The 22,830-nt window shown below is 42.1% G+C and overlaps 1 protein-coding gene across 3 annotated transcripts; it reads left to right on the top strand.

The window, feature by feature from the left end:
• The first annotated feature begins 1,664 nt into the window (after window positions 1-1,664).
• Window positions 1,665-21,173, top strand: GPR84 (G protein-coupled receptor 84). 3 transcript variants are annotated; one of them, XM_072134670.1, is made up of 3 exons: window positions 1,665-1,808; window positions 1,906-2,074; window positions 19,590-21,173. In XM_072134670.1, the coding sequence occupies exon 3, from the start codon at window positions 19,626-19,628 to the stop codon at window positions 20,757-20,759; it is 1,134 nt and encodes a 377-aa protein (XP_071990771.1). In that variant the 5' UTR covers window positions 1,665-1,808; window positions 1,906-2,074; window positions 19,590-19,625; the 3' UTR covers window positions 20,760-21,173. The 3 variants fall into 3 exon arrangements, with proteins under 3 accessions (XP_071990771.1, XP_071990770.1, XP_071990772.1); XM_072134669.1 differs by lacking the exon at window positions 1,665-1,808 and having other exon boundaries at window positions 1,861-2,074; XM_072134671.1 differs by lacking the exons at window positions 1,665-1,808; window positions 1,906-2,074 and adding an exon at window positions 14,237-14,337.
• The last annotated feature ends 1,657 nt before the right edge of the window (window positions 21,174-22,830 follow it).

The raw sequence follows: 22,830 nt of genomic DNA, 5'->3' as shown, positions 1-22,830 counted from the left end.
TCACAGGCTGGGCAATGTAGTGGATAGAGGGTAGCACTGAAGGTCCAAGTGCTTGCCTCTACCTAAAAAGTAAAAAACATCAATAAAATTGCAGATGTTGGGATATATTTTTCATCTACAATTTTATTGATGTTTTTTACTTTTAAGGTAAAGGCAAGCACTTGGGCCCTTCAGTGCTACCCTCTTTTCACTACATTACCACGAGCAATATGCATCACGCATCATTTTAGACCTAACAATAAGAACTGTTATTTTATACCATATCTATAACTAATTGTACATTGTGAGGTCCCTATATCTTTTGTGAACCTGTCAAGCATTTTCTGTGCCAAGTTCTGAGCCCAGCATGTGCAGCATCAAGTATTGAACTTTTCTATGGTGCAACTCACTAAGACCTATTGCCCACGAGCGAGTGTGATGCAATTTACTTGCCTCATTAGTTTGGCTGATGCTGCGTTCACATGCTGCATTTTTTGTTGCGATTTCAACGCATTGGAGACGCACTGGCATATGCATTTTTTAGTCATGATCAGCTGAAAGCAATTGTCTTTGTCACCCTTAAAAAACGCTTAAAAAGTTCAGGGGACTTCAGGGGATGGGCGTGGATTTCTGGAAATCGTCCGTGCGCCTAAAATTCTGTCACACAGTTTAGACCAACTAAAAGTAGGCCTGAAGTAGGAACTGACAGTCTTATACTGCACCAGGATTCATCATCACAGTAAAATATCTGGTGCAGAAAAAGACTAGCGTCTTCCAGCTAGAGACTGGTGGAACCTGAAACACATTGGTAATTCCCCCACATTGAGTTCAGTTCTGGTCTCTAAATGTTGGGGGCGGACATTCAGGGCGCAGTCACACATTCAGCTAGTGTTGCATTCATAACGCGACGCTAGCGCACAGAGGGCGGGCCTCCGCCCGATCGCATATACGTTTCCTGGGAAACGCATGCGATTGATAACCCGATCGCATGCGTATCTCTGGAAACGCATATGCAATCAGGCCAAGGGTCACCCCCTGTGCGCTAGTGTCTCTTTATGAACTGAACACTAGCGGAACGTGTGACCGCACCCTTAGGCAAGCTTACGATGTGAGTAAATCGCATCACATTTGCTGATAGGAAATAGGCTTGAAGTTGGCGGCACATGTGGCGTTTTGAACCAGTTTTTGGGACGTTTTTAAGCAGTCCATTTTTGACCCGTTGTAATTAAGATAATTGGTGAAACCGGTCAAAAAGCAAAGCAAGTGTGAATGATAATGGGTTGAGACAAAAAAAGTAGGTTCTGCTACTCCTACTTTTACTCCACTCCTGGTTTGGGCATCAAAAACTGCATCTGAAAAAAAACTGAACGTGTGGTCGCATCCATATGGTCGCATATTCCAGTTTGCCATCACAGATGCTTCTATTAACCACCAAGTATAATATCTTATCCATTGGAACATTTGCAGTGAGGACACCACCCAAAATTGTGGCAAAATTTAATTTGCTACAGGAGTCTTCTGGTGATGTTGCCCTATAATTTGATGTCACCTTTACATTAGGATGTAGGCAGCATTTTACTTCTCAGTATGAAATGCTAGGTATAGCCTTTGGTATATGACTTGAGCCAAGGGATTAATAATACAGATTATTAGGAATTTCCTCAATAACAGTCTCTCCCCCCTCCATAACCTCCTGAGTCAGAGTCTAATTCTGCAGTCAGACCACACTGTGTTATGCAATGTGTCACCACTAATTCACCTTCCTGTTCAAATAAGATTCGACTCTTCACCGTAGACTCCTTGAATTTCCCAAGTGGCGAGTGAGTCAGGTGAGACTGTACAACACACCCTGTTGTATAAGGTGATCCTTCCCATCACTTCCTGGAACTGAATGGGTTAATGGTGTTGCAACATAGTTTGTCTCAGTTCCAGATTGTGTACCTGCCCATCCTACTCTGTGGTATTGGAAGTATTTCCTCTTACTATCCTGAGGGAAAGCAGAGAGCTTTCATCTCATCACAAGAAGAGATCCAAGACACAGAGCGCCTGAAACTTTCCTGTGATCCGAGGTCCAGTTCTGCTAAACGGCTGTAAGGTGAGTGCTGTGGGGTTATAAAAGGCTGCGTGTAGGTTGTGCAGCAGATGGAAGCACAGCCACATTGATTGACGCTAAAACTGGTGAAACTTTAGTGATTTTACACCGACTTTTACACAAGTTTTACTAGTTACACCTAGTTATTGCTTGAGACAATCGCATGTTATAATGAGCAGGAATTGATATAGCATGATGTATTTATATGGGATTGTATGACGTCTTGTGTGTTTATGTGAACTTGTGTGTTTATGTGATTGGGGCAAAATCCCTTAATGTTTCCCTGTACAAATTTGTCAGTCAGTAACTTGCGTTGATTTACATTAGTAGTAAGGTAGATGGGATTTATGCAAACCATACTCACATGATATACATAATGTGCAGGGTGACTCTTAACCCATATTAGGTCTTTTCAACATGGGTAAGCCAACACTAAATAATTCATTTTTAGGGGTGGGGGGGGGGGTGTTTGCAGCGACTTACAGGAGAAATGCTGCAGAATATCTCAACCAATGTGTCCCTAGACTAAAGCACTCATTCTTTACTTGTAAAATATTGCATGAGATTGCTTCACAGCACACCATCTGCAGAACCTCACTCAGTACCTCTGGCACTGGGCCGAACAGCAGTGAGTTATCAGATAGGAAAGTTGCTGTAGTATACAAAAAACGGATCTCATAGAGATCTTCCTACATGTCCTGTGCCTTCTTTGTGGACCCATTGGTCGGCATTTATCGAACAATTAGATTTTTGTTTCCCCGTTTGCTACTCTTAAACCCGTTTGGCATAGTTCACCATGACAGAGGTTTACCCTGTTGCATCTGATTCATCTTAAAATCCAGATGTAGGCGTCTGAAGAAGTCAATAAATATCAACCACTAGGTTAAGTTAAATCGGCAAGCCAAAAAACAAAACTAGATACATGTTTCCAGACTTAAGATAAGTGCCCCCCATTGACATCCATGGAGGTCCGCATGCTGCTGCAATTTTGTTTTTTTTTTTCCACAAGTCTTTATCTTTTCACTGGTCTGTTATGTCTTGGGCGTTTTGACTTTTCAGTACATATGAGTTAAAGGGGTTGGCCACTTTATCTCATGAGTTTTGTAATGTGTGTGTAAGTGTTGGGGGGGCGGCAGGATATTACGTAATTTACTAATATACATCTATTAAAAGTTCTGCTCTGCTTTTTGATGTATAAGTGAAACATCCTGTCTTTTACCTCATCAGCCAGACATTCCTGTCCATAAAAAGGCCATGGAGGGTTGTGTAATCTTACCTGGCCATGAACAATTGCCCTGCCAGGGCGCCTTCCCACGATCCAAAACGAAAGTGGGAGGGGGTTCTGCCTGAAACGCATCCTTTTAATTGTAAACGCATATGTTTCATTGTTAACGCATATGCATTTTGGCCAAACCCCCTCCCACTTTCGTTTTGGATGCGTTTAAAAACGCAAGAAAAATGTCACGTGGGAAGGCGCCCTCCGGATCTGGATCTTCTATTCATGAAAACTTTCATAAGTTCCTGGCAGGAGACAGGACGGTTCACTTTACAAATCGAGAAAGCAGATCAGAACTTTGAATATATGTATATTGGTAAATGACCCGATATTCTGTCCCCCCACACTTACACATATTACCAAAAACATGAGGTGAACAAAATAAACAAAAAGTTGCAAACAGCTCCACTATGCCTAAAGCAAGTATGCATTAGCAACTTTTTGGGGACTTTTTCTGTGACTTTTTGAAAAAAGGTGGTAACTCAGGGAATAGTGAAGGAAACTACGGTAGATAATGGTATCCTTTAAAGGGAGGTTGCCTTTGGCGCAAAGAAAGTTGCAAAAAAGAAAAATAAAGGTACATCTGCCCCAATGGGTCAAAAAGCAAATAGCACTGATGGGATACGGATCTGAAAAGTGCCCATATGAATGAGCCCTTATATAACCCAAACCCAGCCACAAACTGTGTAATAAAATGCTGGGTTTTACTGCGACCAGGTTCACTGAAAAATGATGTGTGTTAAATAAAAATCTTAAAGCTGAAGACTAGTTCGGGTTCAATGAGTACGGCCAAACTTTGAACAACCCGGGGGTCTTTCATTCCTACCACATACAATCTTGCTGATACAGGAAGTTAAAGGGAACCTACCACCACGATTCTACCTATAAAGGTAGAACGGGTGGTAGGTGGATGTATGGGACGTGAGGATAGGTCTTTTTAGAGCTAATCCTGACATCCCTGCTATCTTTTTAAAACTTTAATACACTAATATGTAAATTTTCTTAAGCCGCTACCGGGGCATGGAGTAGCCAGACATGAGGCTACACGTCGTGGCTACTCCACGCCCCAGTAGCCTCTTTTCTCCTCCTACCCTGACATCTTCGGCGCGCAACTCCTCATAGCTGCGCACCCTTGTCCGGAAGGCTGGCGTTCTGTGCATGTGCCGAACGGCCGGGCCGCGGCTGCACGGCCACCGTTCCGCGGCCACTGCGCAGAACTCCGGCTTCTCAGACGAGGGCACGCAGCTACGAAGAGCTGCACTCCTAAGATGTCAAGTAGGAGGAGAAAAGAGGCTACTGGGGCGCGGAGTAGCCACGACGTGTAGCCTCATGTCCGGCTACTCTATGCCCCAATAGCCGCTTTACAAAATTTACATATTAGGGTATTAAAGTTTTAAAAGATAGTGGCGATGTGAGGATTAGCTCTAAAAAGGGCTATCTTCACGTCCCATACATCCACCTACCACCCGATCTACCTTTATAGTTAGAATCGTGGTGGTAGGTTCCCTTTAAAGATATTGATTGAAATGTGAGTTGCAGATCAAATCTACAGCTCACAGAACTTGCTGTGCTCTGAAAGATGCTATTCTTATCTTAAATATGACAGCAATGCATGGTTTTAGGTGTTATAGAATCAAATATAGAGGCACCTCAAGTGACTCTCCACCTGCAGTCTCTAAACTTCGCTCATCTCAGGCAAATATGACTCTTCTCTGCTCATTTTCACATGACTTTAGTAAAGATTTTTTTTATTGGTAAATGGGTGAGATTTCACACAAAAGATTATAGATGGGATCTTATCCTCTGGGGGGGGGGGGGGGGGTTTAGTGGTTTAATGGTGTAAATGACAGGGGGTTTTTTGAAAGTTGCTCTGTGGGATTCTATACACTACACCAATGTTTCTTATTTTAGACATTTTTTAAACCATTTTGTGAATCAATGGATAGCACACTGACAAAACCAACATTTGTGTGCTTGAGGGCTGGTGTCATTTGTACCATCATTTAGTCCCATACTCTTTAGAGTAGAAGAAGAATCACAGCATCTTTTTCGAATTTCTGAAACTCTACTCCACCCAAAAGAAAAAAAAAATACCACTTTTTACAACACACACAAAACTTTTGTTGAGCCTGTTGTGGCATGGCCTCCCTCCCACAGGACAGCACATCTACCATACTAGAGGCAATTATCGCTAAAATCTTCTTAGTGGTTGTATCACTGTGTGGAGGTTTTCCCATGTAATGGATGAGGTTTTATGTGTAACTGCTCTATTTCCATCTCCTCTCCACCACACACTTTGAAAATCTATGAATCACCAAGTAATTGAACCACTTTGATCTATTTCTTTGATTGTGGAAAATGACTTCTGGGGCTTTGTTTCCTGCAATATTGTAATTGTGACACTTGGTAAGGAGCTGTTCAGCACCAGACAGCTGGCGATAGATCTGCTCTACAGCTAATAGCACGTCAGGTCTCCAATGTTATCAGAATATAAACACAATACTGGAAGTCATGAACAATTGCTGGAATGATAGTCATCTGTATTACACAGATAAGTATGGAGACATCTGCCAGCAATCACAGTCAATGGCCAGGCTACTGATATGGCAGCGTAAAATGAGAATTGCGTAGTCACGTTAGAGGCGGCTTCTCCATCAATACACATTGGTAGCATCTCTTATCCAAGAAATAAGATCTCTTAGGCTTATTTTTGTGCAGGAAGGACATTGGCCCTGTCAGTCCTGCTACTCATCACAAACCTAGTTTAGGCTACATTCACATGATGTGTGCTCGCCGTACCGTAGCACGGCGGGCACACGTCGGCGCTGGGGAGAGGAGGAGGGGTGATATAAGGCGCTCGGCTGGGGAAAGATATTACATGTCCTTAGTGATGAGCGAGTATACTCGTCCGAGCTTGATGCTCGGTCGAGTATTAGCATACTCGGACCGGCTCGTTGCTCGGACGAGTATTTGCCCTGCTCGATAACGAGCATTTAATTAAAAAAAAAAAGGGAAGAACAGTAAAAAAATACAATTAAAACATTTAATTGAATCATTTAATTGAAGAAAACAGTGAAAGAACACAGTGCAGAATAGATTGCATATGTTCGGGAACATCTGCGATCTGTTCCGGAGACACGCGTGCAGAACGGTGTTCTCCGCAATAGTATTTGAAGAACAATATGTGTGAAGAACACATTGCAGATGTTTGGCAACCTCTACAAGTTGTTCTCTACACATATTGTTCTTCAAATACTATTGCATAGAACACCGTTCTGCACGCGTGTCTCCGGAGCAGATCGCAGATGTCCCGGAGACACGCGTGCAGAACGGTGTTCTCCGCAATAGTATTTGAAGAACAATATGTGTAGAGAACAACTTGCAGATGTATCTGCAAGTTGTTCTCTACACATATTGTTCTTCAAATACTATTGCGGAGAACACCGTTCTGCACGCGTGTCTCCGGAACAGATCGCAGATGTTCCCGAACATCTGCAATCTGTTCTGCACTGTGTTCTTTCACTGTGCTCGTTCAGTTTGTAATTTTACTGAAAAATGCTCGGGTCTCCCATTGATTTCAATGGGGCTCGTTACTCGAAACGAGCACTCGAGCATCGGGAAATGTTCGGCTCCAGTAACGAGCACCTGAGCATTTTAGCGCTCGCTCATCTCTACATGTCCTATCTTTCTCCCGGCGACGGAACACTGCCACACATGTGTTGCACCAATCGGCTCAGTGAGCCCATTGCCGTCTATGGGGGACATATTTACCGCGTATATACATCAGCTGTATGTCACAGTCTATGGGAATAGTCTCTTGGGACTAAAGTCAGTGGACTCCCTGGACCACCGCGGGAGATAACGATGCCAGACGCAACCTGGGAGCAGAGTCTAAGTGGACTCCTGGTCTTCGCCAGAGCCTGCCGCAAAGCGGGATGGTCTTGCTGTGGCGGGGAGTCCCCAGGTCGCTCCACAGGTGGCAGCCAAGGTAGGGACATAGGTAGGCAGGACCTCGGAAGGACGGCTGGCAGGACCTCGGAAGACCACTGGGATACAGGATCACCACAGGATAACCGGACCACCACAGGACCCCCACAGGGCAACCAGAACCTCCACAGGGCAACCGGGACCGCCACAGGAACACGGGAACACAGAGGCGTCTGGAAACGCTTAGGAAACTTGGAGGCATCTGGAAACGCTCAGGAGGCTTTCTCTTCAGCAGAATGACCTGAAGATCCAGCAGGGGATGCTGGGAGTCGCCAGGCTATATAGCAGAGCTGGGAATTCCAGCGCCAATAAGGAGGATGCTGGCCCTTTAAATTCTTAGAGTAGGCATGCGCACACCCTAGCAGCGGGAGCGCGTGGCCTAGACAGGAGATCAACCTGAGGCCTGGACAGGACTGCGATGGAGCCATCAGGAGCTGGGATAGGTAAATACTGACCTGGGGGAGCGGGACAGTGGCAGCACATGGTGGAGCATTGGTGCACCCGCGATCCACGACATGGATCACGGGGGCACCCGTGACACTGTATATATATGTCTCCCATACAGTCATGTGAATATAGCTTAAAACAGTAAAATAATTACACAAAAGAAAGAAAAATATGTGTTCAAATCTTGCACTTTTAGCGGATGTAACTTTCCTGCCTTCCAGTAAAAGGTAGGAAAAGACAAACATCTGCAGACTACAGTTTCTAAAAGCTGGCAATCTCATGACAGTGAGGAAATACCAGTAAGGAAGAGTGAAAGTTGTGAAAGTTCCTCATGTGAGAGCACACTTGCTTGACATACTTAAAAAACACTGTAAATGCTATGAGTAGATAGAAAAGTACTGTAAAATATTGTGTAATAACTCCCTGTGACGTACTTATGATCTTATTATGAATCAGATGTTCTAGAAAATTCTGATTGTGTTTTCTTAATTATTGACAATATCATCATTGCTTTGAACATTGTACGGTCAACCGTGTAAAATAATTATGTAAACAAAACTTCATAAACAAGGGTATGTGCTTGTGCTATATGAAAATTGTGCCCCCCTCTCCCTCCAAGTGAATTTGTTTTGAATGGTTTGCCATTTACTGCCTGCACACAGTACCAGAACCCCACTTCTTGGGAAAGTAAGGCCTTATTTTTATGTCAAGAGCCGGCACACATGTATGTGGATTTCAAGGTTGGATGTCTCTCTCTCTTTATCATCTCTACAGAACAGTTTCAAACTCAGTAGGAGAGATTACCGTAAGTTTTCTGGCAGAGGAGGCACATGAATCTCCCCCCTCACCAGCCAGTTTTGCTGTTAACGCCATCCACATGCCATTTTGGGCATGTTGTGATAGGCAGTGAACACCCGACCAACCAGATTTACAATGGCAAAAAACTCTCACAGTTTTTAACTGGTCTTCACGTCCTACCTGGCGGAGTTTGTGCCTGTAAGAGGTCAGAGCCTCCATCGGGGGGACTGTAAGGCCCCTTTCTCACAGGTTTTGTGGGGATGTATATCCGGCCGCAAATTTGCATCTGGACATTCATCCCCAAAACGCTGGTCCCAGGTTAGCGGGCACGGCCCAGTTGGGCGCACAAACTATGGTATCAGCTGCTGCCAGCTGGGGCGTGCGCTGACCTAGACCCAGTGCCAACACACATGAAGAAAAGAGGAGCTGCCTGGGGTGTTGGAATGGTGAGTTTATTTTATATGTGTTGACCATACTGGGGGCTGGCAGGCTATATTCTACAGGTGCTGGCCATATACCATACTACATGCGGCTGGCTGGCTCTTTAGTAAAGGGGGCTGGTTGGCTATATAATACTGGGGGCCGGTTGGCTAAATACTACTGGGGGATGGCTATATACTGCAGGGGTCTAGCTATATACTGCAGGTAGCTGAGTATATACCACAGGGGGCTGGCTATATACCACAGGGGGCTGGCTATATACCACAGGGGGCTGACTGGCTATATACCACAGGGGGCTGGCTGGCTATATACCACAGGGGGGCTGGCTGGCTATATACCACAGGGGGGATGGCTGGCTATATACCACAGGGGGGCTGGCTGGCTATATACCACAGGGGGGCTGGCTGGCTATATACCACAGGGGGGCTGGCTGGCTATATACCACAGGGGGGCTGGCTGGCTATATACCACAGGGGGGCTGGCTGGCTATATACCACAGGGGGGCTGGCTGGCTATATACCACAGGGGGGCTGGCTGGCTATATACCACAGGGGGGCTGGCTGGCTATATACCACAGGGGGGCTGGCTGGCTATATACCACAGGGGGGCTGGCTGGCTATATACCACAGGGGGGCTGGCTGGCTATATACCACAGGGGGGCTGGCTGGCTATATACCACAGGGGGGCTGGCTGGCTATATACCACAGGGGGGCTGGCTGGCTATATACCACAGGGGGCTGGCTGGCTATATACTACAGGGGGCTGGCTGGCTATATACTACAGGGGGCTGGCTGGCTATATACCACTGGGGGCTGGCTGGCTATATACCACAGGGGGCTGGCTGGCTATATACCACAGGGGGGCTGGCTGGCTATATACCACAGGGGGGCTGGCTGGCTATATACTACAGGGGGCTGGCTGGCTATATACCACTGGGGGCTGGCTGGCTATATACCACTGGGGGCTGGTTGACTATATATTACAGGAGGCTGGCTGGCTATATACCACAGGAGGCTGGGGACTAGAAATTAATAATGATTTATGTTAGCTTACAAAGACATGGATACAATACGTTTCTAGGCTGCTGTGTCATCATACTGTATTATCAGTTACCACAGGTTAAGTAAAGGATGTAGTGTCATAAAAGGTACACAGACATAGAAGTGAATGGAAAGAAAGTAGAGAAGAGGAATTCAAGCTGGAATAATATGACTAATACTGTTACTACGGAGTAGTATGTGGTATAGAGCATAACTGATGACGTTATAAAACATTACTCCCAACATAGTAACAACAACAGTAGTCAACAATCTATCCTTCACTATAAGGGCTTTGATCAAATAATTACTCTTTTTGAATTTTCTAAAACCATCTAGTACTTTATTCATCCCAAATTACTCACAATGATAACATTGTAAACGTCATCAAAAGACACAAAAAAACGACACCTCCCAAAGCTTCGTACACCAAAGTATAAAAAAAGTTATTAGCACCAGAAGATGGCAAAATCCCAACAAATTTTTTTGTACAGGAAGTTTGAATTTTTGTAAATGTATGAAACCTATACAAATTTGGTATCCCCGTAATCGTACGGACACAAAGAATAATGTACACATGTCATTTGGGGCTTACAGTGAAATCCGTAAAATCCAAGCCCACAAGAAAACGGCACAGATGCGGTTTTTACCATTTTCACTGCATTTGGAATTTTTTTCCCGCTTCCCAGTACACGGCAGTGAATATTCAATACCATCACTATGAAGTGCAATTTGACACACAGAAAATAAGCCATTACACAGCTTTGTACATGGAAAAATTAAAAAGTTATAGATTTTTGAAGGTGGGGAGTGAAAAATGAAAACGCAAAAACAAAAAAGGGCTGAGGCGGGAAGGGGTTAAAGCTCTGTTAAACCTCTCTTCTTTACTTCTTTAATGGAAGAAAGGAACTGTAGTGTAGAACTGAACCTTACAGTTCTGAAGACAATTCATACAGTATAATTGTGTCTTAGGTTCTGCCTGCACAATTTCTAGCTGTGTTGAAACAATCTTAATCGTGTTCAGACAGTGGTTGTACCAAGTTTGCTTGCTATTTCTTGTCCCAGACCACAAGAACGGGGGTCCCATGTCCAGTAATTGATAGGGTGGCAGGTTGTGAATATGCCCTGCCGCCCCATTCATCTATAAGGGATTGTCCGAAATTGCTATGCAAAGTTTTCAGTTATCTCTGGTACTGCCATTCACTGATTATGAGAGATACCTGAATGCAATGCTCTATAAAATCCTATGCTCCCATAGTACTGAATGGAGCAGAAAGACAAATACTCAACCTGCTGCTCCATCTATTAGTTATTAGTGAGAACAGAACCCCTGTTCCCATGATCGCTAGAGGTCCCAGCAGTCAGACGATCTAACCAGACTGTTATTCCCTAACCATGGGATAATGGATAACTACCAAACTTGGTACAACGTCTTGAAGCAATGAAGGAAAGTGGAGTGACAAGTCAGTAACAAAGGAGTACAAAATAAATTACTAATATTTACTAGAAGCTTAAGAGTTGGGGCCAGTGTGCAATACCCCCACAGATCAGGTGTTCAGCGGAGAATAAACTAGAAGCAGACAGCTCCTAAGGCCCCATGCACACGACAATCGGGGGGACGTATGTACGGCAGAAAGCTTGCGGACGCTTGTCCCCCATAGACCGTTATGGCACATGGGCTCAGTACGGTGAGCGCAACAAGCTGCAAAAAGATAGTGCAGGCTCTATCTTTCTCCTTATCTATGGCCGTGTGGCTTCTATGTTCTATGGAGAGGGGCAGGGGCGAGCAGCAGGGGTACGGCACGGCGGGCACACGTTCATGTGCATGCAGCCAAAAACTGCATCTAAGCTCTTATCCAAATGATCTGGAGATGACTTGTACCTACCCAGTCTGAACATTGCAAAGAGAACGTTGATGTCTAAATCCTGTCTATTCAGCTCCTGATAACAGTCAATCTTTGTGGATTATGGACCCCAAAAATCTGATATCATGGACATACATTATAAATATTTTTTTCTTTTGAAAACCAACTAAAAGTTGGTCTCACTATAGAAAAGTCAAGTCACTGCAGGTAAATGAAAAGGATTTCTTTTATTATTACAAATCTGAATAGAAAGTTAATCATTTACACATTAAGCCTTAAATCTACCTGTAATAATAAACAGCAAAACAAAAAATGTCCTGGATTTGGGCCACATGATCTCAACCATGGCCACCTTTCATTAAATATGATTTAGTGTAATTTCCCTATCAGAAGTTTTCCTGTAGAATATGAGTAATATTTGAATGTCACTGAACACCTCTTTACTACCTTACTATACTATACTGCTGGTATTAATAAAATAACGGTAACTAAAAATTACTTAAAAAAATTACATAGCTTTCTTTCTACCTTTTTAACCAAGGTTAAAATTATGCTACAGAGATCGAAGGGCTCTGGGTGGTGTTACCAGAGCACCTCCATGTTGAAAATTCACAGGCTGTTACACTGTGCAGGAGCCCCCCCCCCCCTTTCCTTTCACATTTCAAATATCAAATTTTCTTTGCTGCTGTAAGATTACATCAGGCAGAGGAAGCGGAGAAGTGCTGAAGAAACAAAGTGGGAGGTTCAGACAGTGTAACGGGCTGTGAATCTGCACCACAGAGGGTCTCTGGTTACACCTTTCAAGCTCATTAGCATAATTTTAAACTTTGATTTTAGAAAAAAGGAGGCTATGGACAATTAATATAAGAAGATTACCACAGTCACTGTGCCTGGATCTATGAGTAGGTGTCACTGGTTTATCATGATGCATTTTGATGGTAGATTTCCTAGAAGTTTTTTGCACACTTCAGATAACTTTCTGGCGACACATGCAGCTTTGTGTATTTATGTTTGCACGTTCATATTTTGGAGGTGTTCTCCCATGAAGGCAATGCTACTACCTGTGTAATATGGTTCCTGAAGGAGCATGTCTCAGTTTGCGGCTGTACAGGCTGTTAGACTACAGTACTACTTTATAACTGATGACAGTAAAGTTGTTCATGTTGTGACCTGCAAGGTGCAACAATGCTGAAGTCAGCAGAAATCCAAGCCTGCTCAAGTGACAATGTTTAATATCATTCGCCCTGCACCACCAAAAGCTTTATGTAGGCCTTCTATTCAATTTTTTTGGACCACAACTGGAAGTCTGGTTTCTCATCAGTGTATCCTGTTGTTATTCACATTGTCCAGTCCCTTTAATTTTACCTAAAGACATAAGCTTACCTGTCTCTTCTGTACCTGAACGTCCTGTTTGATTTTATTGGAGGTCACCCCCACTGCTAAACACTGGTCACAATATAGTGACATCTATACCCATGGCTCGCCACCTCTTGGGTCAGGGAATGACTGTATAGTAACCTTCTCTAAATGCTGTATGATTTGACAACCATAAAATAGGGACTACTGGAACTGAAACAGAGGTGTAATGAGATTATTTTAACACAGATTTGTTTTGAGCTGGACAACCCCTATAATGGGAATCTGTCATCAGTGTTGACCATGTAAAACTGCAGATAGTGCCAGGCATTGACCCTGGAGAGCTGTGTAACCATACATTTGTATGTGATCTTTGCAGCAGCAGGACTGTGAATAATGTAATAATAATTCAGCACACAGGTTACGCAGCGCTGCACAAAGCATGTAAAATCAGTCCCTGTCCCCATGGGGCTCACAATCTAAACAGCCCAACAGTATGTTTTTGAAGTGTGGGAGGAAACCAGAGGACCCGGAGGAAACCCACACAAACACAGAGAACATACAAACTCTTTGCAGATGTTGACCTGGGTGGGATTCGAACCCTGGACCCCAGCACTGCAAGGCAGAAGTGCTATCCACTCAGCCACCGTGCTGCCCTATGTGTTTACATTCCTGGATTTTAGCTGGACTTGGCGCAGTCTGACACACTGTTTTATGAGATATCTTCACTAAACTACCACCATCTGTAGTTTTATATAGTCACAAACAGATGACAGAGTCCGCACATGATCTTGCCCTAACTATAGGACTTCACATTTTATTCTAGAAATACTGTATATTGGACAGAACTTGTATGACAAAACAGTAACACAGAACAGTCCAAAAGAGCAAGGGTTAATAAGCAGACTCAGAAAAAGGGCATAGGGGTTAGAAAAGAGAAGTAACTTACAGAACTTATGGGAAGTCATTGAGCAAGGTGGGGCTTTTGAGGAAAGACTTTATATAAAGATTGACATCTCAGATCATCTCAGATCATCAGCCAGCGCGTGTCTGCCTCTGGTGAGTACATCTCAGCCTTCAATATCTGATACTTATCTCATTCTAAATTTACTATTGTCTCTAAGAACTTCCTAGTCACAAAGGATACATTTTAAGTTAAAAAGTATATTGAAAAATAAGCAGTCTCCTCCCTTTTAATTGTTAAAGTATATACCCAAATAGTTACAATTCTGAGAATAAGCTTATTAAACTGCATAAGTTTACTTATTAATGTATGTAATAGAATACAATTAAAGGAGTAAAATCACATAGACAGTTGCGCTTACACTTATGCCATTAAAGGGATATAAAATAAGTCTCTGAATCATGAGGGTCCCAAAGGAAAGATTATGGGGAACCAAAACGTACAGATTGCAGTAGCAGAGGTGTGCATGATCTACTAGAATTGCATTAGATTCTATGGGACTTCTGGGAATTGATTTTGATTACTTTTTTTGTTTATTTTGTGCCACATTTATTCTGCCTTTTTGAAGTTCTATATATAAACCTATGGGAAAAAAAAACAATATATATGTAAGTATATTGCGTTCTGAACAAAAATGGCATTGACCCCCAACAATGCGCCAGAAAAAAAACACCATAAAGCAAAATATTGTTTATGTATATTTTATAAAAATAATTGATTTTATGTTGATGATATTTAAAGAAAAGGAATAAATTGAACCATTAAAAATTCAACAAAAAGCTCATTGGAGGCAGGACCGGCATTAGGGGGCAGCAAACTGGGCATTTGCACAGGGCCCCCTCTCCCAGAGGGGCTCCTTGCTTGTAAACTTTTGTAGGCAGAGGATGAATTGCTCTTTTAATACCCCTTGGTTGAATGCCCAGGGGAAGTAGCTTATCATCTATCCCCTGTCTATATATCTATCATCTACCTGTTTAGTTATCCATCTACTATAATTTGCCTATTTACTATCTATTTACCTTCTATTTCTGCATCTATGAATACACCATCTATCTACAGTATAGATCTATATCATCCTTCATATTTATCTTCAATCCCCAATCTCCCTATCATCTGTCTATCTCCTATAAAATTCTACAGTCCTATATTACAGATACTTACCTACTACTGTGTGTAACTACAAAGTGTTATTATTGTGCAGGGCTAAAGGGGCCTCCTACTGACTGTGATTGGTCATAAAATAGTTTTATTTTGGGGCTCCACTTTTTTAGTTTTGCCCAGTGCCCCACTTTGTCTAATACTGATTGTAGGCATCACTGATTGGAATGAGAAAATATTTATTATTACTTATTTCGCTACTAAATCAGGGTAAGAATTGAGTATTAGGCCTCATTCACATGTCCTTGTAAAATCACGTATGCAATTTTATTGGCGTGGCAAAATCCACAACAAAAACATAACATTTGGAGTGGTTCTGCATATTTTAAAGAGCAATGTACAATGCATTTAGTTCCACCCATTTGCCATGAGTCCTTGTGGTGTATGAGTCCCAGTGTTAGCACTACACAGTTGACTCCCAGGCAAACCTGTAGAGTCGGAGATGCCCAGCACTTCAAGGGGAAATCCAAAACTTGGATCCCTGCATTATCCCAGACTTGATAAAACTTACTAGCAATTTACTAATGTAATAACAATGGCAGAGAAAAATGGCTATTCTGATAACAACAAGTTATTACTGGATAGAGAATACCTTGCTGTGCAGTAGGTTTCCCTGCAATGGGACCCCCACAGATCACAAGAACAGGGATCGTTGAATAGAGCAGACAATCACACATGTGCCCTGCTGTTCTATGCATCACTATGGTACTAACAACAATAGTTAAATGTAGGGTGGCTACTCAGTGCCATAGACAACGAATACGAATGCATGCTGCATTCATTTGGGGTACATCGGACCCCCGTTCCTGTGACCTACCTCTGAGACCCCCACCAATCAGCACAGTTATAAAGGATAACTTGGTGTTAGCAAAGATCTTCAGAGCCAGGGGCCCAACTACAATGGTAGTAGCCATGGGGCCCTCAGTATTAGGGGGCCCCATCATCTGAACTGACACTAAAGAATGGAGGATATTCACCATTATTTATATGTATATTTATATTATGCTGCACATTGTGCAGTATGATATGTATATTGTATATATGCAGTACATATATGTGTATATGTTGTGTGTATATGTGATGTGCATATGCTGTATGTGTCTATGATGTATGATGTGTATATATGCATATATACATCATGAGGTGTGATGTGTATATTCTATATGTGTGTAAATATGCTGTGTATGGTCTGTCTGTAATGTATGTGTGTATATATGCTATATGTCTGTATATGGCACCGCGAGTGTGTGTATATATGTAAATGTTGTAAATGTGCACGTATGTGTGTAAGAGGGTATAAATGTGTGTGTATGAATGAAGTACTATATGTTTATGTATATAGGTATAAAAATGTGGGTATACAGTATATGAGTCTAAAATGTATATTTTTAAGCACGAGGGGGGGCATTCAGAAGTCTGCTATAGGCCCCTGCCTCTCCTAGTTCACCCCTGTTCAGAGTGTTTAGTTTCTGTATTGGACATGGTAAAGATTATTCTGAACCCTTACGTTTCTGCAATAAGAACTAAAAAAAATACACATACACCTGGCCTATAAGTGAGCAATTGTATGTCATATTTCACAATAAAGGGTTAACAGCTCAGGATGTTTTATAGTGAAACTCTGGCTCTTATCTACACATTGTTTTCTTGGAATGCAAAATTGTATTTCCTTATTTGATCAGTTCAGAGCAGTAGAATGAGAGGCAATAAACGTGTGAAATCTATCATGTTCCTGCTATTATGATGTGTATATAAAATATACATGGCTAATGAGGAAATGTCTAGCACAGGGCGGACACCACAATGCACAGGTCCATTCCTATTGCTCCCTCCGCTGCCATAGTTTTGGCGTCTCTATTGGATATAGTTTAGAGCATTCAGGTAGAATGATGGTCGATGCTCTGTATGTCCTCAGTACCAAATAAGGAAATCAGTCCAGGAGAATCGGGTACATCTCATGATTTTCTGGGGCCTCCTTATCGATTGGCTTGCATTTACCCTCTCCCTCCTCCAATCTATAGATCTGTGTCCTGTGCAGTCCCCACTTTACCAGCAGACTGCATTGCATTCTAGTGATTTGATTTTAAAGAGGGTTGTCTCAAGGGGATAACAAGGTGATCAATGAGGATCTGACTACTGGACCCCCCGCTGATCACAAGAATGGTACCCAACAATCCATAGACTGGGAGAATGAATGAAATGGCAGGATGAATATGCTACATGCTGCTCCATTAACTGACTTTCCGGCACTTCCTTAGAATAGATTGGAGCAGCAGGGTCCATGCTCATCCTGCCTCTCCACCCGTTAGTAAGAATGGGATTCCCATTCTGCATCCTGCAGGAGATGTTATAAACTTGGGACACCCCTGGTGTTCCGCAGTCTAGGGAATTGAAATGATCATCTCCATATAAAAAACAAATGAATAAATCACAGTGCACACAATGCAGATTTGTATTATTCCATGTAAAATGACACATAGATATTAGCTCTTTGACATTACAGGCAGGGACAGTTTAATACTGCCATGGGTTCTGCGCTGTATGAATATTATAGCCCCTACAAGTCTGGAATTCACTTCTTACTTATGGTACTAAAATCCATCTTCCTGGAGATTCGTAGATGGTACCCTTCTGCCTGCTTTCAAGCTGTGGTTCTAGGACCTTTAGAAGACCTTTAAATTTCTTAAAATGGCTTTTGTGTAATGACAGCAGGAATAGGTGTGCAAGGATTTAATCGGTGAAGGTCCTGCTCAGTGTAAAATTTGGTGGGTGGTTTGGATGACCATGGGTTACCTAGAATGCTTGGGCCTTGGGGCTACCGCCCCAAACCGTCTGTGTTTTAATAAAGGCACTTTGTTTTTGTTGTTGTAGCAAAAGCATGTTTGGTATCGCTGTAAATGTGAGGCTAAGACGATTATGATCCGCTAAAAAGTTTTTACGTTAAAAGTAATTATTGGAAATTTTAAAAGGAAAACTAAAGGAAAAATTACAGTTGTTTGCTATTTTTTTTTAAATGTTTTCTCTAATTAAAATCTAAATGTAAAAATATACTAGTTTTGTTTGGATACTAAATTATACCTCACCTCCGCTTCAAAAGAGAAAAAAATAGTTTGAAACATGCTCACAATGCGTCACTACAAAAGGAGAATTTTTGGGCATTAAGGCATCAGAAGACCTTGGTTCTTGTAAAGGAATAAGAGAAAATTTTACCAAGTTATCTATCATCTACAGGCAGTCCCCGGGTTATGTAAAAGATAGGTTTGTTCTTAAGTTGAATTTGTATGTAAGTCGGAACTGTATATTTTATCATTGTAACCCCAGCCAAAATTCTCTTGGTCTCAGTGACAATTGGATTTTAAAACTTTTGGGCTGTCATAAGAACCAGAATTAACAATAAAGCTTCATTACAGACACCTTTAATAGCTGTTATAGCTGTTCATTGTAGCCTAGGGCTAAAGTACAGTAAATTACCAACATCCAGAGGTCCGTTTGTAACTAGCGGTCATATGTAAGTCGGGTGTTCTTAAGTAGGGGACCGCCCGTATCTCCATTTGGTCAGTCTTATTTAAAAAGATTGTTTTCTTCATAAGACAACTACCTTATGGCTGTATATGCGGTGAGATTTCCATTCTATTATTAGGCATATTATATTCTAGGATGTTATACAGTGGAAATATTTACCATTGACCTGGAAAGTCATTTCTGGGCATTCCAGTTGATGTATTCTGCTCCGATATCTTATGAAGGTTACATAACTCGCTAGTTACAATAGGCTTTTAATGAGTGATCAGCAGGAATCCACCCGTAAAAGTTCCTACAGATCATCAGAACAGGGAAGGCATAGAACTATCCTTACACTATTCATATCTCAGGGGCCGATCATTTATTATAGTTAATTATAAAGACTATAAATGGCAACATATAATTACTGTAAATATCTAAGTGACTAAGGTTTTGTAGATTTATTCTTATTCGTTACTGTATTACATCAAGAAGTGTATTGCAGGTTTGTACCGGCAATACAGGTTTCCTGGAAATTCCCATCCTCAGACATAATGTATGTAAGTGAAGATAGAAATATATATGGCTTAAAGGGATTTTCCAGCTGTAAAGATTTAGTATAATGTTGTAACTAAATCAGGTTGCAGTGATAATTTCCTGAAACTTTTTTTTCTTGTATCCCATTCAGAAATAATTACCATAGTAGAAGAGCCTATATATCACCATGAATGTCTCAGATCCTACGGTGAATGAAACGGATCCCTTCTCTTGCTATCACCCATCTGTCGTGGATTATCGATACTTTGCCGTGACATGGGGTATCATCGTGTCTTTGGTGGGAACAATTGGCAATGTGCTAACAGTAATTGCCTATGCACTGGATAAGAAGCTGCAGACCCGTTTCAATCTGCTTATCATCAACCTAACTTTGGCGGACATCTTGTACTGCACGTTCCTACAGCCCTTTTCCGTAGACTCATATCTACACCTGCATTGGAGAAGTGGAGCCAACTTCTGCCGAGTCTTCGGGATGCTATTGTTTGTTTCTAATTCAGTATCAATTATCAATCTGTGCCTCATTGCCGTCAGCCGGTACATTCTCATCACCAACAATAAACTCTTTGACCGCATTTTTTGCAGGTGGGGCTCAGCTATAATTCTGCTGGCCACCTGGGTGGCAGGATTTGCCAGCTTTGCACCACTTTGGCCAGTTTACGTATTAGTGCCTAAAGTTTGTACCTGTAGCTTCCATCGTATAAAAGGAAGACCATATACCACCATTCTTATGGGTTTTTACTTTGTGGTGGGCCTAAGCTGTGTTGGTATCTTCTATTTGCTCATCCATCTCAAAGTCAAATCTGCTTCCAAGGCTTTGGACCAGTATAAACTGGCCAACACCAAAAATACCAAGAAAAAAGATTCCAATGCCAACTCTACAGTAAATAGTAAATTTCAGGATGTGGAGGATAGTGGTGTAGACACAGCAGCCTCAAGTGAGATCATCTCAGAACATCTGTCTACTTCCAAAGCTACTGTGACCTCTCATTCTAATGACCACGTTAGATCAGCCCCTTCCACAGTCTCCCAACCAAAGGACTCTGGTTCAGATTTCAAAAAGGTCACTCGCATGTGCTTTGTGGTTTTCCTCTTCTTTGTTATCAGCTATATCCCCTTCTTGTTACTTAATATTTTTGATGCCAAGAACGCGGCACCCCATGTTCTCCACATGATAGCAGCAAATCTCACCTGGTTAAACAGCTGCATCAACCCCATACTGTACGCAGCCATGAACCGCCAATTCCGTGAAGGTTATAAAAAAGCTCTTTTTCTCATGATTAACAAATTCAGGAGAACATAAGTTTTCCGTAAAGTGGACAATGTCACAGGACACTTACATGTTCCATATTCCAGAGTTGCAGACATCGCTCATGAACTATTGATACTGTGTATGTCTTTGTAAAGTCACTATTAATAGCACTTTTACCTTTATTAACTTATTTCTGGGCAGAGTCAACCACATATGTATAATGGGGTAAAAAAAAATCCATTGTGATGTTAAATATTAATAGAGTATATCACATGGAAACTATATCTGTATTATGTATAGATATGTGCATGTATTTTCTTTTGCTGCCTAAAAATGTTAGCAAACTATTACTGGGGAAATAATGTTTCCTTATTATGTCACTTAAACTTGTTTGTATATAATATATGTTATTTATGAGTCTGTTGTATGTATATAGTGATAATAAATGTTTTTTTTTATTACTGATGGGAAACTCTTTATTTATTATGTCTCTTGATACACCTTCACGCCTGGCCTCGGCCTTATAAATATTATTTCATCCTGTGGAGTAACAACTCATTAACCCGCCTAGTAGAGAGGCGATCAACCAAACCGATCGGTTTGGATTGGAAATCTGGATACACAGTGAAGCTGGACTAACAAGGTTTTCCACCTTCTAGATTTCCATAGGATCAGTCATATCAGATCTGGATTGATCCATAGTTTTATGACCCTGTCACTACATTGAGAATGGAGCTGGGCTTTTATCTTCTTCTTCAGGATCTGATGGGGTCCCAGGTTTAAGATGACCCCCACCGAGGGTCGGCTCCAGGTTTCAGTAGGCTCCTGGGCAACAGAGCCTTAGTGGGCCCCTTTGCAGTGAATTCACATGGGAACATTAAAAAGTCAGAAACTAAAATAATCTCCTGTTCCCTAAAATAGTCCCTAGTTTATCATACCAAACAGCTTATGGTTATTTTATATACAGCCTCCTCATAGTTATTTTATTTACAGCCCCCCTCACCCCCCATAGATTCCTTATATACAGCCTTATGTGGGACCCCCCGTAGCCCTGGGCCCAGGCATTTGCATGAGTATATAATATATAAGTAATATTATAGTAATATTACTATAAGTTATAGTAATATTAAGAAGGAGGAAACTAATTCAACGTAGGTTAAAACCTGCCGATTTTGGTAGAACACATTGCTAAATTCGGTCATTACTTCAGGTGTGTTGAATGTTCCTGCAATGAAGCCAGGGCACATGGACTTTACTGTGCATGATCCTAATGTCTGGCTCATATACATTGAAACCACAGAGGTCTACTACACTTTTTCAGTATAACTGCAGAATCACTTACAATGGAGAACAGTTTTTATTACCAAAATGGGCGCAAGCACAATGTTTTACATGGGGCAGAGAACTCTGGGAAGGAGAAAGGAACACCCTCGATCACATGTGCAGACCTGTAAGCCAATCCGCGATCGGCAGGCTTATGTGATGTCACACAGCCCTATAAAAAAAGAGAGCCATTTTCAATCTCGCCACTTCACACTGCATGTGCTGTCTAGCGTCCAGCTGCTTCTACTGTACTGTGCTGTAGTGATTTTTGCTCCAAGGGTGTCTGTTTTGGGGGTTCTGTATACCCCAAATAGCAGTTCTTTTTTGTAGCTGTAGTGAATAGGAAGAAATCAGTATAAAATCCACATATTTTCTGTAGTGATTTCTGCTCCTATTCCAGGGTGTTAGTTCTTGTGCTTCTGTATACCCCAAATTAAATTTTTTTTTTTTTGGTAGATAAAGTAGATCCCTGTCAAATCAACATAGTTGGTTACCCAATATGTCAGACAGAGAGGTGGCAGGTGGAGCAGACACAGGTCGCAGCACAGTAAGGGGATGTTGCGGCAGGGGTAACTCTGCGAAGCAGTGTGTTTATAAACAACCCAAAGGTTGTCAATTGGTTGACTAGGTCATCCACTTCCTCCCAGTTGACATCTGACAACCCCAGCCAAGAGCCCGTGGGTTCGTCAGATACAACCAGGAGCAGGTCAGCGGCGCTCACCTGTCCTCAACCAGCCTCTGTCCTGTTCATTTCCCTCAGCCAGAGATCTACTAGGTGGTCTGGGCTCAGCGCCACTAT

This window comes from Engystomops pustulosus, chromosome 2, assembly GCF_040894005.1.
Source record: "Engystomops pustulosus chromosome 2, aEngPut4.maternal, whole genome shotgun sequence".
NCBI classification, from domain to species: domain Eukaryota; kingdom Metazoa; phylum Chordata; class Amphibia; order Anura; family Leptodactylidae; genus Engystomops; species Engystomops pustulosus.
This window is presented reverse-complemented; position numbering and strand designations above follow the sequence as displayed.